The sequence below is a fragment of the Rhopalosiphum maidis genome, chromosome 3 (genome assembly GCF_003676215.2).
Source record: "Rhopalosiphum maidis isolate BTI-1 chromosome 3, ASM367621v3, whole genome shotgun sequence".
Taxonomy (NCBI): domain Eukaryota; kingdom Metazoa; phylum Arthropoda; class Insecta; order Hemiptera; family Aphididae; genus Rhopalosiphum; species Rhopalosiphum maidis.
This window is the reverse complement of record NC_040879.1, coordinates 28,669,141-28,689,303: the sequence shown is the minus strand read 5'-3', so window position 1 is coordinate 28,689,303 and position 20,163 is coordinate 28,669,141. Positions and strand designations below refer to the sequence as shown.

Sequence of the window (20,163 nt, the reverse complement as noted above, 5' to 3'; positions counted from 1 at the left end):
TTAATATTGAACGCGCACGTCATTTCATCTCCTATTTTAATATGGTAACATACCGCTATATAAATGCACATGATAGAAAAAAATAATTAATCCTATTTATTTCCATACGGTTTACACAGTGTGTTTAGCATAATTTAACTTGCTATTTTAATACTAAGTAAACAAAAAAAAAAAAAAATCAAAATATCGATTGTATACAAATTATATATTACGCTGCAGTTAGTACTGTATATTTACGATATTAAATACAAGATAAAACAGATTGGCACGACTAACATTTTGTTATTTCGTTTCCTTTAAATGTAAGTAGATATTTTTCGAATGAACAAAATTAAAGTGTATAATTGAATACATTTGTTGTTTTATTTAAAATATTTATATTTTATTTTTTGTACGTATTGTTTCATTATCAACGATGAGGTTATCAGCATATAATTACACTAACAGTTTAGGTTTAGACTATTTATATTATATATATATATAAATTATACATATATATATATATATACATAGAGAGTGAGATTTAAAATATAGTTATAAATAAATAGGTAACTCTATTGTACCAATAATATTCAAGTGGGTACTGTGTTAATTTTAATTGATAGTATTGAAATAATCAGAGTATTAACTATAATCTGGAATACAAATATATAATTACTAAGTTTAATAAATACCAAAAATCCAACACAAAAGTTAAAACTAATGAATATTTTGATTTTTATCTCCTGAAAAGTAGTTATGCTGTCACTTAGCTTCTTTTACTTTTTACTAGTCGATATGTTATACATAAAAAATTAATGGAAAAAATGTTCAGCCCTTCAATGAAGGAAACGTGTGTGAAGAAAGAATTAAAAAAAGAAGACAACAATGGTCAATTTAAAAAATATCACTAAACAATTAATAGAAATTCGATTTTTAACTTTATTCATACAAAATCATTATACGTTAAATTATGGATATATAATTATATGATAATAATATATGTTGAAGTATATAGTGTCCATGAAAATTGATTTTGTGTTAAGACTCGATGGGTAGATCGGTTTAATTTACTTATGTCCTGATAAATAATAGAAAATAAATGTTCAACGCAAAATTTTACAATTTCCTTTATTGAAAAAAAAATTTGTTCAAACTAAAGACTACACAGTATTATTCAAACATAAATAAAGTACCAAAAATGTATGATATTTGACGGTTGTTAGACATCAAACCCGATTGGCGATAACCCTCCCACTATAATATGTACAGAGTAAATATAGTTTTATGTTTCCAGCGATCCGTTCAAATCGAGTAAAAAACGACATCGATCGTAATAAATATATTTACGATCGCACGGTGCAAGATTTTAAATATCGCCATTCTTCTTAAGTATATTATAGTATATAAACATATGTTTTATATATATATATATATGTATTGTGACTTTGGAAATCGAATATCGATAAAATATTATGACGGTATACGAAAGCATACTTTGTGGTTAGTTATTACAGCACACTTGACGTATCCATGTTCGTTTATTATAGATTAACTGCGCAATACGACGATGACGATACGTCACGTCGTATTATTTCTATAAATATTCTTGAGTTTTTGCTCATAACGTTTATTATGGCATACCTCTACAACTGGAACGAATTATCACGATAAAGTTGCGGCAAATTTATAAAACATGACTTAAATACGTACATAAGTATTTATATTTTTAATATTATGAACTGACTGTTGGCGTATAATCTAACAATATATTACATAATAATTATTATTATGTAGGTGTATGGAGTTTATTTTTATTACATAGTTTTTAATAAAATGGGTGTTTCAAATGTGTAGAAAGCTTTTACCTTAGTAGTATGTGTTATATGCAGAAATGTTATTTTTGAAATTTGTTAGTAGTTGTTCAGTAAATTGTAAAATACTACCGGCACAGCAGTAACACGTGTTAGAAGAAAACTTTTTAAATCACAACCTTTTAATAATCGTTAGTTTTTATTTTATAAAAGCGGCCAGATACTAAGAATGATAATAAAATAATGCATTTTTTACATTATGAATTATAATGAAAATCTAATAGTAGTTGTTTTTTTCAAACGATAGACGTACGTAAAAGCAACTAATAACCATAGACAACACTTTTAAGAAATTGTGATTTGTGTGTAATTTTCGAATTCTATTATTCTGTGCGCTTTGTTAAATTCGGCCTAAACTTCATGTTACATTCGTTTAATTGTTTTATAAATATATTAGCGTCTACGGGTATAACTATATTGTCGAGATTCATACCCGCTAAGAAAAATTACCGATAAGGGTGCTTAGTCATAGCTTATGGAATGTCCTTATAGCAACATATTTTGTCATACTTTGTTTTTTCTAACGCCCAACATGACAATTTAACGTAAAATATAATTATGTATTTAAATAATTATATTTGAATTTATAGTAAATTTCAAAATGTTCATAACATATGCAAAAATGTAAATATCAAATAAAACCTAATAAAAAGTAAACAATATTCTAAACTTATTTAATTTTAAAAACAAGTCTAATCGCTTTATTTCTAAAAATAACAGTGTAAAATGGATTCTTTCGAACGTTAAATTTTCCATTTTATGCATTAGCAGAACGGAAAAAAATATTATACATACGTTACATGCTGATAACCATCCATTACCATTCAGTATTTTGAATTGAATAACAAAAATAAAAAGAACATAAGTATAGGGGAGAATACTTTTTAGTAAATTTTTGTTAGTACACTGTCGACAAATTATGTTTATTGAATTTCAAAGAAGAAAACAATTGAAACATTTCCAAGTGTTTTGATGTTCCCTACGAAACGTTACCGACTACTGAGTGGCATCGCATGCGACTTATTTTCGTTGACCCGTGTAAGTCGACGTTTACGGTAAACAATATGCATCCGACCGTTATTGGTTGACTTTTACGTACATTTAGCTCAGTGAACTGCGGAGGAGTTAGTAATTAGTATGTGTAAGTAACTAAACTATTTACGGTTCATGGAAAACATTGTTGTGCTTAAGTCGACACTTATAATTCAAAATGTTCGTGTGTTAACCGTATACGCCTAACTTTCCAAAATAATATATTCAGTTTCCCTGCAAGTATTTTTTATCTTTTTACCGCTCTCGTGTTTTTATACGTATACCAACTATATTGTTATAATATTATATTATATTAAATTTGACGTGCGTATTGTGTTGACGCCCAGCTAATTGTTTAGTTATTTATAATATTGTAAGTTCTCTTTGATATTGTAGAATACATCAAATATATAGATACATAATATAATATATATGTTACCAAATCTCGCTGCAATAAGTAATACCATTCATGTATGATCAATTTATTTTATTTACAATAGCTGTTACTTAAATTAAAATTAATTACGTATTTGATTCTCTAAAATTTAAAAATAACGTGGCTTCTTAAATGGTGAAGTGGTAAATCATATAAAAAATATAATTTCATAGACTCTGTAGTTATTAACACTTTTAAGTATGAATTATAAAGATAGTAAAATTGACAACAGAAAATTATTAAATAATATGTAAATTAAAATCAAAAAAATATATTTTAGAGTCAATAGACTATCTCAAATACCACTAAATTTCAAAAGCTGAAATTTTAGTTTTATGTTTAAATTATTACAAACCAGATTAGAGTATAATTTTGCAATTATTCGAGAAAATTAAAAATAAAACAGTTATTAAATATATGATCATGTAAATTATTTATTAATTGTATATTTATATTCTAAATATATATTATTTATTGTTGTCAAAGCACCTTCCATCTTCTTACCTTTCCATATTGTAGACAAGTCATAATTATCCAATCATTAGTATTTAAATAATGAGCATTTACTCCTTAATTTTCTACTTTTGAGTAAAAGCTCAAAAGTTACAATCAACTCTGGAAAAATGTTGCTGTAAATAAATTTAAAAATCTTGTTATAAAATAGTACAAAATATTCATTTTTATTTCTTGCATATTATTATAATTAATATGTTTTTTCTATGATAATATTTTAAAATATATTACTGAGGTTCCCATGAATAGAATTTTACTCATTTTGAGAATTTCGATTTTTATAGAATAGCGTAGTTGTCATCTTTCCACCTGTTGTTAGATTACTGACAGTTATAACTGATTTTGAATTGGTTATGTATATTAAAATACAAATTTTCCAAAAGTATCGTAATTCTTAATAATAACTAAATAAGATATAAGTATATTTTGACGTTCCACAACTCAAGTTTCTATACAACTATTACTGCGCAACTTGTAATAAATTACGATTTCATAACTATACTTAGAAGAAACAAACCACTTTTGTAATATTATGAATAATCCCTCATAGTATTAACGTTGAAGATTTCTTAGACAGGGACGATGATTTTAACATAAATATAATAATATGTACAGTTTCTCAGTATAAATCCCCAAAATAAGAGTCTAACTGTATATGCCGAACATATTTTGTATAAATCAAACACATACACAAGAGTATGTGACAATCAAACGCACACTTTTGTATTACAACGTATTCATGATTCAAAATCGTCCTACTTTCCGACAAATAGAATAACTTAGGTATTAAGTAATGACGAATATTCAAAATTCTGTTATTAATGACGATATGATACGTATTTTACCTCGAAAGTCGTTACAAAAATGGCTTAATTTCACAAACTATTTGTTTCAATGCGGAATATGTGAGCAAATTAACGACGATTGTCTCGGGAACGAGTGAAGAACACTGGAAATGAACGGATATCATAAGCGATAGTGTGGCTTCTAAATCGATCTACCACGGTGCTTCAAAGACTTTGTTTTTGGTTACCATATCCCCACTTTAATCATGTCAGAACAAATCGTTTTTGAAATGTAACGCGTTTTGGTGGCAGCTCTTTTATTTCACTTTTAGGGAAACGCTTTTGTTTCATTTAGTACGTCAGCGGTTTCATTGTGATATACAAATAAAATAGTATTACGATTTTTTTTTTTTTTTTGTTCCGAAGTATAAGACGCCGATTTAAAAGTCCACGTCAGACATGAAAAATCTACGAACAATGTCCTCGAGTGTCTGCGGGCTGTAATTTAATGGAATAAAATGAATTAAAATGTCTTGCAAAAATATCGTAGTGCGCTATTAAATCAATTGCCGACAAGCGTTCTGCGATACCGTGTAAAGGCACTATGTAGTCGAGTATAAAAAATATAATAAATAGTATTTGTTTTTTGTAAAACCCAATACCAATAGTGACGACTGACGATATGTGCGGTTTAAAGATGCATATACCTTATGTGTAGGTACAGTATATTGTTTTCACCCACAGTTACGGTTGAAGTGAAACAATAATCGCTTTCTTTCTGGTAACCCGATACGCAGATACAATAATATTAGTGCGTCGATTTTCTTTTGCCAGCCCGGAGTGAAGGGTTTGTAGAAATTGACGTGAAAAGTTTGTAAAAAAACTATATATCCCTCGGAGGTATTCCAATTATTTGTTTAATACACAATTCTTTTTCTCTTACGCAATCGAATGCTCAAAATGGAATGCGACCGTGGAAAAGCCATTTTTATTGTTTTTTATTGTGCGCACGCGCACGCGCGCGTGTATGAGTGTTACGTGGAAAACATAAAACAACATACGAAAATAAAGACAAAGACGCACGCACAAAATGAAGTAACGAAATGATAAAAAATACATTTTAGATTTTCCAAATGCAATACCTATTGCGACTATATACTGGGGACGACGAATATTGTTATAGTACTGCGAAGTCTGTCGGGTCTATAATACTAACCACCAATGCTGAATGCGTTCACAAATTCTTATCCAGTGGGATGCGAGGACGCTCGAAGCCTATTGATAAAATTCCTTTAAGCTCTCTAACTAATGACCATTGATAAATGTACACATGTACAAATTGTTTATTGATTTATTGCTTAATGTAATAATGTGTCAATGGTACATAAAATGCGAGTTTATATTACAGAAGATACGATATTTTATTTACAAAAACTGTTTCCCCTTATTTTGTCTTTTATTAATGTGTTCATTTTTAGCTCAATTGAAATAATTCGAATTTTACACTAAATTTGTAAAAGGTATTTTTTTTTTTAATTCTAGTTTTTCTTTTTCCCTTTAAATATAGTTTAATATTATATTAATTATATATTCTTGTGCGTCATAAATTGTCAATGATTGTATTGTGCGTCAAAAAAAAATATACCTTAAGAAATTTTCAATTTTCTTTCAATTATTAAAACATTCAAAGTATAGTTTTACTTTTCACGAAGTAGAAAGGTTTCGTTATTTCTGTTATTGTACGCAATACAAATATAGCGTGAAAAAAATTAATTTTTTCGGTCAAGCATTGTGGAAAATACTATATATTATTATAGTTTCGCTGTTTACAATAATGCCTAAAATATTTCGTTCAGTTGGGTTTCTCTTTGGGAATGATCAATCACGCTTAAGGTATAATATTCTTCACACACGTGTCCGTAAATCCCGATGCACTTTATTTCGATATTTATGTACCAGTTATGCGAAACTTTGCCGACGAGACAAATAGATATTTTATGATGGTTTTTCGGTTTATTATTAGATATAAAAATTGTTATTTTATTATATACCAGATTATTTTATCGGATTTACGAATATATAACAAGAGCCGACCTTATCGTTATGATAATATATCATATATCATAATCGCTTATAACAATAAGTCTGTCTAATGGCTGATGTTGTGCTATTGTTAATATAGTTGAACGTTGACAATAATACGAAGTAGATATTCTTGGATGTATAAAATTACGTTTTATCACTTTGCCGAGCAATTATTCTCTGTCCGTCCCGAGACGCGCTCATGCATGTTACACGAGAAACTTTCAGCGCACCACTCTTCTTCTATTCTCGTCCCTATCAACCTCAACGATGAGATGATTAGACTGTGAAGGTATTTATAAGGAGGATAGTTTTCAGTAATGGTAGTGTGGTAGAGGGACAGTCGTAAATAACAATACGTGGTTGATGATGTTGGTGGAAGTGGCGTGACAAGTCGAGGCACGCGAGTAAAAAATAATTACCACCGTCGTATAACGTAACTCGACAAGGCCTCGCGCCTTACACTGCAAAAACTCACACTCAACGAACGTTAGCGTCAAATATGCATCGTGGTTTGGGTGAAGAAGGTATTATGATGGGAGAGAGAGAGAGAGAGAGAGAGAGAGAGAAATCGTCGAAATCTGCGCACGAGTCCTTTGCGAACCTCCACCGACTGTTGTGTTTATGTACTACATATATATTTATATAATATGAACATCGGTCACAATATATTATATATATATTGTATATACATATTGCATATACAATATAAATAGTATATATAAATGTAAGTGTACGTCGGTGTGTTCGTGATATCAAACTCTGTTCGTGCCGGTAATGCTGTGACTATGTATATGTATTTTGTATATATATATATTATATCACGGGTACCTATATATAGTGCTGCCGATGAAATAGCGTCGTCGGCTGTTTGTGAATTATTACGACCCGCTCTGTGAGCGAAAGACCGGTGGTGGCGGCGTTGTTGTGAAATAGGAAGTAGTGTGTGAGAGAGAGGTGAAAGAGTGGAGATAAGCGCTCAAATATTTGCATATACCGGTGTGGCGGTAGTGTGGTGATCGGTGCGTAGTGGGGCCCGTGAATACGTTTTCGACGGTGCGAAACGTATTACGACTGCCCAAAAGAACGTTTAACGTTTCGTTTTTACTACCACGTGTTTTTAGCCCCACGACCCAACCCCGCATGCACCCCGTGCACCGTCATCTCCTGACTTTTGTTCGTTATCGTAAACGATTACACTATGTTCCCTTCCTCTAGAGGCTATCCACGGGAGGTGTCGACGGACCTAGACGCTATGGCAACCATATTTCCCAAAGTTTTAATAATAATAATTAAAATATTTTAATTCATATATTTCATTCGCTCTCTTTCCGTTCCATACTAATGCTAAACTATTAGTTGTTTAAAACTTGTATGCTAACGTTATGTTTATTATTCAACCGTTAAATCGTTATATTTACATGATGTGTTGTCTGTAATATGATGCGGTTGTTACTATTGGATTCAGATTTCAGATATATAATTCTCTAGCATTGTATATTACTTTCGTAATTTATTATATTAGTATAAAACCTAAACGGTTATTTTACAAAAAAAAAAACGCCATTTTTGTATTTTTTTTTCACTCATAATAGAGTCACGGATCTGAATTATTGAATAAACTGAATGAGCAACAATTGTATTTTGCTTAGTTACATTAAGAACTGACATTTTGAGTTTTGTCGATCATTTTTCACTTATTATCGTCGATGTTGAGCCACACGCAGTGGGTACAGTAATACAATCGACCAAAACAATAGTAATTTTAAACAATAATTTCGTGAAAAAAGAAATACAACAAAAATCAAATATGTGCGAGTGTAGCAAACCAAATTAACGTGATTTCGTTATTTAATATAGAGGGATTTGTGTTTTTATCAGTTCTGACATCCTTCCTGCGTAGGTTTACGCATGGAATCGGTGATTGTCGGCTGCAGACAGTGACGACGATGTTGGGAAGGATGAATAAAATGGATTTCATGAGGAAAAAAAGTAAATAAAATTTGTCTTTTATTATACTCACGCGCCGCCAGGCGGTGGAGTAAGAGTAAAAGATGACACGTCCGGAATATTATCTTGGTTAGCCCGCCACCGACACTGCTACGACGAGTGCGAGAGGTGAGGTGAGTGAGAGACTAACCCTGCGAGAAACGGCAATAATAATAAACCAGCGCAAATAAGAAGATTATCCGTGCTCTGGGTAAAAGGGACTCCGGGGACGATTCGCTTCGGGGGTGAAGAAAAGCTGAGTGAGGGAGTGGATGTGCGTGAAGAAATGAGGAGTGTATATATATATATATATATATATATATATATATATGTATTTACCATTATTATTATATATAGTGGTGACGGTGGCAGTGGCGAGAGGCACGTAAAATATTGTACGTGGACTGGGCTTTTATTCTATTATATATATATTATTGTATTATTATTACAAAGGCGATGGGCGAGGCCATGCCGCGCTCACCTACCACGGCTAGATTAATCAACTTTTTTCCTTCTATAAGGTATATAGATTATATAGATATACGAATTTATTTTCTCCGACGGCACAAAGGCGCGTAGCCCGCGGGAATCGTTTTCCACCGCCCAGAAGACTAACGGGGTGGACAAAAGTTTTGCTTACCACATAGTCGTCAGTAGCATCCGATCATTTCGGACATTTGTTCTTCAATACTAGTCATTACATGCACGTGCGTCTGTGTGTGTGTGTGTATGCTTACGCGCTGGCGACAGGTCGGAGGAAACCTACATTTATAGATAGGTAATACGAATATATATATATTATAGGTGTCGAGTCAAATAGAGCAAAAGTATACGGTCACGAAGAAAACGACGTGAATCAAAAACGAAAGTAGAGAAAAAAACCACACTTATAGTAGTTGTCATTACGTGCGGTTTCATCCCAAACAAATTGTAATAACTTACGCGCGTGTGTCCGGGCGAAACAAGAAAGAAAACACGTTAACGAACTGTGGTGGGGCGGTGTCGGTGAGTGTGCACAATAAGAAGGAAGGGGTGAAAAACGGACAAAACTTTTTTTCGAATCGTGTACACACATACGACCGCGATCGAAAGATTGTGAATTTCTTGATATGTCGTCAAATACTAGACGTCACGTGCTACCATCCGAGACACTTACATCTCACAACTCCCTCGGTAAGTTGCGGTTATTACTCGATTTTGATTACAAGATCGGCCAAAACGAGGAAAAACGTAAGTGGTCCAATATGGCACAACAATACAATGAATGGATTGCTGAAGAGTGCTTAGTCCTCGTCCATTTAAAAACTGCTCTATCGCATGCATATTGTATAGGAGAGATTCAAACGTGATACGGTTTTTTTTTCTGTTTGTTTACGAAAGCAGTTTGAGAAAGCCTTGGTTTTAAAATTAAATTACATCGATATAATATAATATTTATTAAAAGGTTGAATTTTTCAGTCAATAACAAATCTATAGATAAAATAATATTTCATATTCTATATTTTTTTCGTGCCTGCGTATTTTTGTGACATATAATATAAACGGTGAATATGTAAACTAACTATACCGTATTGGTATGGTTAGGTATATTTGGATTTATCCCGAGCCAGCCAACGTTCAAAAAACTCTAGTTCTTCTAGTAATAACTAAAATGTAATCATAATATATTTTATGCAATAATTATACACAATGTACCTTTTAATTAATTCAGTGTGATGCCAAATTTCTGGTTAGAATAAACATAATTTTATTCATCGACCACATAGATAGGTCTAGACATGTTGATGAATATTATAAATTGCGGAGGTCGAGTATTACTCGGAGGAAAAATTAACGCTATATAGTGTCTAAAGCTCCTTAGTTGAACTTGATTTAGAAATTATCTCAGAGCAAAACTGTCTGTCTGTATAAACGAAATTATGCTATTTAAATAAGTATTATACGGATATATATATATATATATATAGAGTATTATGTAGTTTAAAGTTTGAGTATAGAGTTGTTTTATTTTTTTTCTCCTTTGACCTAATGTGAATGGTTTTATCAGCTAAAACATAGGTGATGCGAAAATTATAAAAATAATAGACTATTAGAAGATATACTCGTATAAATGTAATAATATAACTCGATATATTTTAAGCGTACAAAGTAGTATTATAATTTATATGCTATTATTATGCCACCTTCCATTGCCATCCATGTAGTAAGCCCGCCGATTGGTATACGGTGGCATCACCCAAGTTCGTTATAATATTGTAATTTATTACTTTTATAATTATATTAGCTCGAAACCGTGTTTGACTGTACAGAAGTAAACAAATTTGATTTTTCCGCATGCAGTCATACGTAATATCATGTCGACCACGCGATTCTACAAATGATTTATTGGTTTACAGCCAATGGGACATGTTAAACAACTAACAATTTAATCGAATATATATATATATATAGATTTAATACCATGTATTGAAAATTTAGTATAATGATTAAAAATTATAAGACACAATGTTATTCCCATTCTATATAATTACAAACTATAAGTGTGATTTTGTACAAATATTATTCGTTACGTCGTATAAAACAGTTGTTAACACAATAACACGTCTTTTGCTTTTATTCCGTTTAAAACAAAAAAAAAAAATACTTAAAGTTTCTGTTTATCAATACAACATGACCGTGTATTAGCTATTTCTATAAGCATTATAGTTGGTAGGTACCTACCATTAAAAACTTTAATAGTTTCATTAAGAAAATGAAAAATTATTATCATTAATTTATTGTTATAAATTAAATTGTTCCACGGAGATATAATATTAAAAAAATTAATTTTTTCTTGCAGTTTCACTACTAGTCATATCTGACTTTTATTTAATTAAATCTAGCTCTAATTAGTACTAATTTTAATTTACTGTTTTTACTTAGTCGAGAGTTGAAGTCTTAAACACCAAATTGGGCTAATCAATGATGTTCAACAAAATTAATGACATTGTAAGGATACCTATTATTTCATAAATCAAAAGTATTAGAGTATTTCTAGCGCGCATTGACACTAATAATGGAAATTTATTCACACTCGTAACGATTCTGACAGATCGACTACTTAAAAATTTCAATTCGTCATGGAGTATCTATTTGGCGAATACTCCGTTGATTCAAACGCATAGCAGCAATACCACTGTTCTTTTCATCCGACCGTGTAAATAATAACGTTAAATAAAACGCAAATTTTTTTTTGCATTTTTCACAGAAATGTCGTTCACGCGTTGAGTCGTGTTTTGTTTTAATTTTAATTTTAATTTTTCACACGAAAACACCGTTCCCGCGATCAATAGCAATAAACACAAATCCTCGCCAAACATGTGTGTAGACAAAATGAGACTGCAAAACAATATCGTCACATGTAACATTCGTTCGCGAGTCGCGTCGCGTACAGTCGTCTTTAGAACAAAATAATATTATAACGACAACGTTTTAATTTGCGCGGCGTGCTAATCCGTCGGGACACAATACTGTGTTCGTTATATTAGAGCCACAAAACACCCGTGACGAATGGCGTGGAACTGCGCGTGTAAGCTCGCCCGCACCCGAGCCCATACGGGGACGGGGACGTGATGACGTGTCGTCTGTCGGTAAACCGTCGAAAGAGCGAATCTCGGTAACTTTTCCATCTTACGCGGGGCAGTATTTCGTTTCTTTATTTTTTTTTTTTTTTTTTTTGTCCGTCGACCGTCATTCTCTTCACACGACGACCATAATCGTGTTATACGCGCTTATTGTGTGTATTACGTTCTTCTTCTTCTTTTTCTCCTCCTCATCGATCCGAATACGTTTATAGTATTATAGTAATCCGACGTACTGCGACGCGTCGTATTCGATAACGTTTGCGATTTTATGGTACGTATTATGTGCGCGCGCGATACACAACTACACTGCGGTATAATATACGCGTGTACACGGTCTAGCGGACCTCGGCGGGCAGGCGAGCGACTAGTGCGGAGGAGATTCTTGGCAAGTAAACGTGCGGCAAATGACTTTACATCATATATATATAAACGTATATATTATAATGATATATATATATATATATATATATATTCGTATCACGGGCCAGTGACGGCGGGCGACGCGAGAGCATCGAGTGGCAATAACGCCCAACACTTGTTGTATTATTGGTTTCGCTCATTGGCAACCGTCCCGCGGCGCCGGCAATTCAAATTAAACGCAACAATAACGATAATGATATGCACGCGCACAAGCCGACGTTTACACACACACACAACCGAGCACGAGTATGTGTATACGTTATGCCGGCGCATATTTCGCGAGCCGCCCGAACACGACCGCGGTGTTTTTCCGGCAGCCGATTCGAGCCGATCGTTTCGCAAAGATTTATTGCGGGCGGAAGCGTGTCTTCAACCCGTACACCATCCACACACCCGCGCGGGGGGGGTGGGTCTTATAATTTGATTCGTTCCGAACCGGTAACGCGACAATATTTGGCACTCGAGACGAATGATCATCGTCGTTATTGTATTATTACGCGTACACGAATTCGTTATCGAACCGCTCGCGTATATATTACTCCGCGAATGCGTGGCAACGGTACTAGTACATACGTATATATATATTATGTAATATACTACATTACGGATAAAGTGTATCGGGTCGCCCGGCGTAATTACAATACCATTGCAACACACGCCGGTGCAGATAGGGGAGGTGCACACTTTTGGACTAGCGCAGCTTTAAACGACTAAAAGTCATTAAAACAGACGCTATAATATACGTGTCCCGAAGAACGCCTGTGACACGAGGCGATTGCCGTAGAAACTAAAACTATGTTCTGAGAACTAAAGCGCAGGTCAGACGTATAGTACTTCGTCTTGCTAGAAATTTACTAACCAGTAAGTGGTAATTTTTTTAATACATTTTGAGAAGAACATGTTGCTTAGACTTTTCGTAAAAAAATAAATTATAATTCAAAAATTGATGTTTGTTTTAAAATCGTACAATTTAAGTTCAAGCCCTTCAATAATGAACATGATGTATTTGTAACCGGCATAAATAAATTATTTAAAACATAAAACTTTTTATGAAATTAAAATATAAATATAAGATGTCTAACGATTGCCAAATTATTTAAAGTATCGATTTCATTAAAATAGTTCATCATACGCAAAGTGACATTTACAATTAGCTTGGTATTTATTAAGCATTTTTTTCAAATATTTGTTATTCAGTTTATAATTTGATTCGTTTATTTTTAGCTGCTATATCAATTATATACACTTATACATAGTTAAGTACGTAGTTTGGCCTTTATATCGTCTAGGTTGGAATTTTAAAGGTACTTAGAGCTAATATTATTTGACAAAACTTCACTAGTTAATTATTGTTAAATAACATAAAGAACATATTTAATTTATTTGAAAATATACTTGTTAAATTCATGTTCAATAATCTTAAAGTTTACCTGATAATTGTTTTACATTCTTGTGGTACTTTACATCACTAATTTTGTTTGAATTTACTTCTCTTATTATGTTTAAGCATTGGATTGTGTAATATTTCTTGTTTTAAAACACTTCTATTTTTCTGTAAAAAATGCATAAACAATTTTGTAAAAATGCGCACTTTTCCGAATCACCTTTATCATAAAGTGAATGTAAATTTACTTACACTTATGTAATTCTGAACAATAACGACTTGCCTGAAAGTTTTTTGTTACAAAATTGCGTTAAATTAAATTTAACATTTTTAAAGTACCTACATATTTTCATATTATGTAATAAATTTACCGCGCCTCGGGAATTTCAAAACTGCTTTCCAATTTGTTGGGTTCATTATTTTTTAATTATTTTTATACTCCAAAAAGGTATTAAGTAGAAAATATTATGTTTAAAACTACTTAGTCCAACAATAATAAATTTAATTAAAACTAACGTGGATATTTTGTCATATTTTCCTCATAGTTTGACACGGTAGTATTTTCTCATCAGCCATACACCGTCCAAACCGACCCAAACAAGATACACATAGGTTAAATATAAATTGATAAGACGTCAGTGGATTAGTGTTTGCACGCTAGAGTAAAATTACATGGCCCAAATCCCAGACAAAAAATAAATTTTGGCACTAAAGTATTATAGAATTAACCACTCATTTACGGAATAATTTATATAACATGTACTATGAAATCACGGGTATAAATGTAAATATTATTTTTGTATTGAAAAAATTTATTTTACAGCTGTATAATAGGTACCTACAATTTGTGTTTATAAAAATCATATTTAAATGGTATTTGTATTTTATTTTAAGAAAATATGTATTATATTTCGTGATGTATACAGGAAACACTCCAGGCAACTTATTATTAAATAATTTCATGTCAACTTTTAAAAACCATAGGTACTCATAACTCAATTTAAAATATTTTTTTTTAACACAAAATTATTATATGTTGTGCGTTAAATTTTGACCAATCTCGGTTTCATCGAATATGAACACTATTGATTCGTTCTAACAGTAGTATTAGAATAACAATAATGCGAGGTACTATTTATGGTATCTAAAACATTTTTTCTTTTTTTCAACTGGAAGAAATCAAGTTTGTATATACAAATTAAAAACCTATTGTTCCCAATGGATTGTACTTATTTGGTTTTATTTTTACATAATATATTTTACTTAATTCAAACTTCAATCAATTTCTGTGAGTATGAATACTAAATTACGAACAACCAAGAACAACAAACAGAGTTATAATTATCCAAAGGCAATTAATTAATAATAAAAATATGTGTGATGTGTCTATTTATATATTAAAAATAGACTATGCGAAAACGAGTTGTAAAAATAATCACTGTTATTCTGCAATGCCTGATCAAGTGCTCGTACAAAATGTTACAAAATGTTACAAAAAAAAACTATTTTAACCACGAAAATCAAATAATATTAAACCATGATTAAATACATACTGTCTAGTTAAATATAAAAACATCCTAATTAGTTTAAAGTTTAAAAAAAACATTTAAAAATCTATAAATACGAAAGTTTTATTTAGAACAATATCTAATCATAGAAATAATTATTATAAAGTTTAAAATATGGTAAAATTGTTGAAATCGACCTCAAACATTAATTATTTATTATAGTATATTATATCATAATTTATATAAATATAATATTGTACTAACCAACACTATATTATATTATATTTTTTAATTATTAAAAAAAAATATTTTTTCTCTTTCATGTCTTAATTAGTGTGAATTAATGGAGTTCAGTTTCAATACAGCATTTCCTATCCAGCAAATAAACTGTGTATGACTGTGTTTTTAATTATTTTTATTATTTGTACCAAATAAATTATTTAATTATATATAGAGAAAATAGAATCTCATAACCCAACCGATCAAAATGTTGCATGGCGATTTAATTAAAACGGTTATACACATTATATGATATGATATGGATTAATTTTTTTTTGGAAAAGCGTATAAAAAATGTATTATCAAATACTTTTCATCAAGGTTATTATAAATATGTATATACATTATGTACATTAAACTTATCCACTTTTAATATTAAACAACACTCAAATTATACATTGCAAAAGTATATTAATGTTTTGATAGTCAACAATAGTGATTTAAATTATTAATATTTTAAGTTATTAAAATGTGTATGCATTTTTCTTAGAACTTGCTGATATTATTATTTTTTTTATGGATTTTATATTTATAGGTATTGGTTTTTGAATATATCCATCATATTAATTATATTATTGTACTAATCTAACCAACAAATAAATTTCTTATTTAATTTTTTTCACAGCGTAAAAAATTTCTGAACAAAATTCAACAATGTTATCGATATTCCTCAAATATATTTTTGTTAAAAATATATTATTTCTATCGGTATAGGTTAACCATTGAATATTATAACGTATTTGTATATTACTATAGATTACATTTTAACTATTTATACATTTAATTAACATAGCATTATGCCATTTTAATATGATGATACATTTATGTATGACTTGACTAATTGATTTTGTTTATTAATTCTATAGCGTGGATATCCGAGACAAGTATACTGATCCAAACAAGTCACATTGGAAGGATGAGTCCTTGGAGGGCAGATCACACTTCCGTATGCTATCCGAACCAGCCATGTTAACCATCGATAACGTATCGGAAATGGACGCTGGCATTTACAGATGTCGAGTAGACTTTCGGAAATCACCGACCAGAAATTCTCGGCTGAACCTAACAGTTATTGGTAAGTACCAGTTATATTTTCGTGGTATTTTTTCAAGCGCGGTTGTCAAATCTCAAATTTCGAAGACACTGGATCAACATTGGAAGGAAAGGACTTATATATTGTAAACGATCCATGCTGTCGCATATATAATACATTAGATATTCTTATCGATAATTTGTGATCAAGTATTCTGAATAAAATTTAATTCGTAGAAAACATATCACATAAAACACATCGAAATGAACGCAATGTAATTTCATTTTTATGAATTTTTCAGCACAGGACTTCTTATTACGTTTTGTGACCATACGTGTAACCTAAGAAACGTGATCAAATTATTTTTTCTTGTATACACACACACACGCGCGCACACCAAAGACCGTAGAGAATTTTATGCCCAACGTGGTTCACTTGAGAAGAAAAGATATATCTGTCTACTGTCACACGATCTCAGTTTTCATTTCGGTGTTTGTCATTTCGTGATTATTTTTTAACCAGTTTTGTGGGAAAAAATAAAAGTCAACATTTTTATCACATACAATTGCGTTTTTTTTTATTGTGGTATTTAAAATGTATACAATTACATGTCTTTAAGTAAATAAAATAAATTAAAATTGAATAACAAACAATTACTAAACAAAAACGCTAATAATATAAATTAACACGTTTACGATTTCGCTCACTCTACACACCAATGGAATCATTTGTATTAGGTCTGCTGAAACATACAATACTTAACACACTCGATTATAATTTATAATTTATTTGAAAAAAATGTCTTTTACGTGCACTTTAGGCATAAAAATGTTTATTTTAACCATAGTTTAAAGAAAAAAAAATAATAAAAGGTAATAAATTTTCACTTCATTTCCGTTAAAATATGGCCAGCTAACAGTCAGGAACAATTATTTTTGTTTTACACAAATAGTATATATTGTATTATTATGTATACTATATTTAACTACAATATTACATTAAAAAAGCTAAAATAAAATTTTAAAATAATTCGATGATTTGTAATCATTAAAATATCAGAATCGTATAGTATTTATTTATATTTTAAGAAAATGTGGATTTAAAAAAATGTATTTACCCAATTTGCGCATATGAGATATTGGTTTTTAAAAAAACATGTATAATGTATATGTACTTAATACATATATTTTTTTAAATCAAAATATTTAAAAATATGCACATGTCATAAAGTATTATAATATAAACACTAAACGTTTATTATTTTATTTCATGGTTTTACAATACAATTCAGATTTTTATACTTTCACACAAATCTTTACACAAATACTTAAGATATATTTACTTGGTAAAAATGTGTTAATTTAAATACTACCAATTAGCTATAACGTAAAATTTAATACATTCGTGTAAATAAATAATATTTTAATAATTACAAAACTAGTGTATCATGCATGTAGTTGTTTTGCCTATACAAAACGCCGGCATACATAAATCATATTATTTAACCATGATTCTGTATGTGCGTGAAATTATCTTTTGAATTAATACGATTTAAGACTAATATTTTTACGTATATTTGATATTTCATTGCATTTACAACGATAAGCATCAACATATTAACGGGGCTTTAAAATGATAAATGGTTTTTATGGGTTTTAATATATGAAAAATACATTTAAAAACATAAAAATATGTAACTTACTATTTATTAGAAAATGTTAATATAGAGTAGGTAAAGTCGTGGAAAATACTACTATTAACTAAATCAATATTAAAATATATTAATGCTATATAAGTAAATGCTGTGTGATTTTTTTTATATTCAAACCAAATTTTGTTATCGAATACTATTAGGTATTTACTCAAAACTAATTTAAATATTAACGGCACATTATAGTTAAATGAATATACAATAATTATAAAATGTAATTTATAACAGAATATTTGCAAAGTGTGTTAACTTTGGTTAATTTCTCGTAATAATATTATAAATAGACGTTGAGTTATTTATATTTTGTATTGATTATTGTGATAATTCACAAACAAAATACTGAACCATAAATAATTGTTGACTAACCTTACTTATACTGTTTGAAATTTGTATGATATAAAACATTTTGTTTTTTGAAATAGTTCAGTGTTTTAGTAAAATTTTAAAATGATAATTATGTATATACTTAGAATTTATATTTAGTCACATTGATATTACCACCATGGTATCATTGTATCGTCAACGATAATAAGCCATTTCTAGGGAAAAAAACAAGTTTCGCTATAAATAAATGAAAACAAGACCCAATATAGAAATTTTTCGAGGACTGTAGATCATAGCTTTCATTTGCATTAAATATTAATATCAACGTTTAAATCTAAAACAGATTTTATTAATATTAATTAATAAGTATTAATGTTCAATTTTTGTGTGAAAAAATATTCAATGTTTCACGTTTTTGTTAAATATTTCAGACTACAAACACTGATTACTAATAATAATTATAATATAGTTATTTATAAATCGATGTATTTAAATATTTTTTTTAAGTATTTTGTTAATTAGTTTTAAATTATATCTATATAACGCTTTAACATATAATAATAACATTTGTAGAATTCGCATAATTGTTATTAATTATTATATTTTTAACCATATTTTTATGATAAATAAAATAAGACGAATTGAAAATATTTCATAAAAATCTAAATTCTTCTCAAAATATACGATAGTTGTGTTCATTAAAAGTTTGAATTTGATTTATATTGTTTGATATATAGTTAAATATTTTTCAAAATGTATAACAATTATTATGTTTTATAATTCAATTATAATATTGTAATGTTTAGAGGTTAGATTAGGTTTAGAGGGTGAAATAAGGATTTTAAATGTTCATATGAGTAAAAAAAAAAAAAAAATAAAAAAATAAGACACAAATAATATAGTATAATACTTTAATAATAATAATATATAAAATAGTCCGATACTTACTATTTTCTTTTCATATTAACGTTTATTAAAAAATTTCGAAAAAAAAACAGATGATAGAAATGTCGCCACCATATTAATGCTTGTCATTGTATACAGGTTTAATCTATGGCTGATTGGCAGGTGTCGGTGAATTACGTCACTAGTTGGATTTTTTCGTTCTTTAAATTTCGTTTTAAAATGTCATTATATAATGTTATATGTGTTGGTGCCCACATATTAGACGCATATATAATATAAAATCGT

General features: G+C 29.8%; 1 protein-coding gene across 1 annotated transcript in view; it reads left to right on the top strand.

The window, feature by feature from the left end:
• Positions 1 to 20,163, top strand: part of LOC113556860 — a 503,097-nt gene that overhangs the window by 384,071 nt on the left and 98,863 nt on the right. Inside the window, exon 3 of the mRNA XM_026962058.1 lies at positions 16,771 to 16,979. Within this exon, the coding sequence (XP_026817859.1) occupies positions 16,771 to 16,979 (209 nt within the window). The remainder of the gene's footprint in view (positions 1 to 16,770; positions 16,980 to 20,163) is intronic.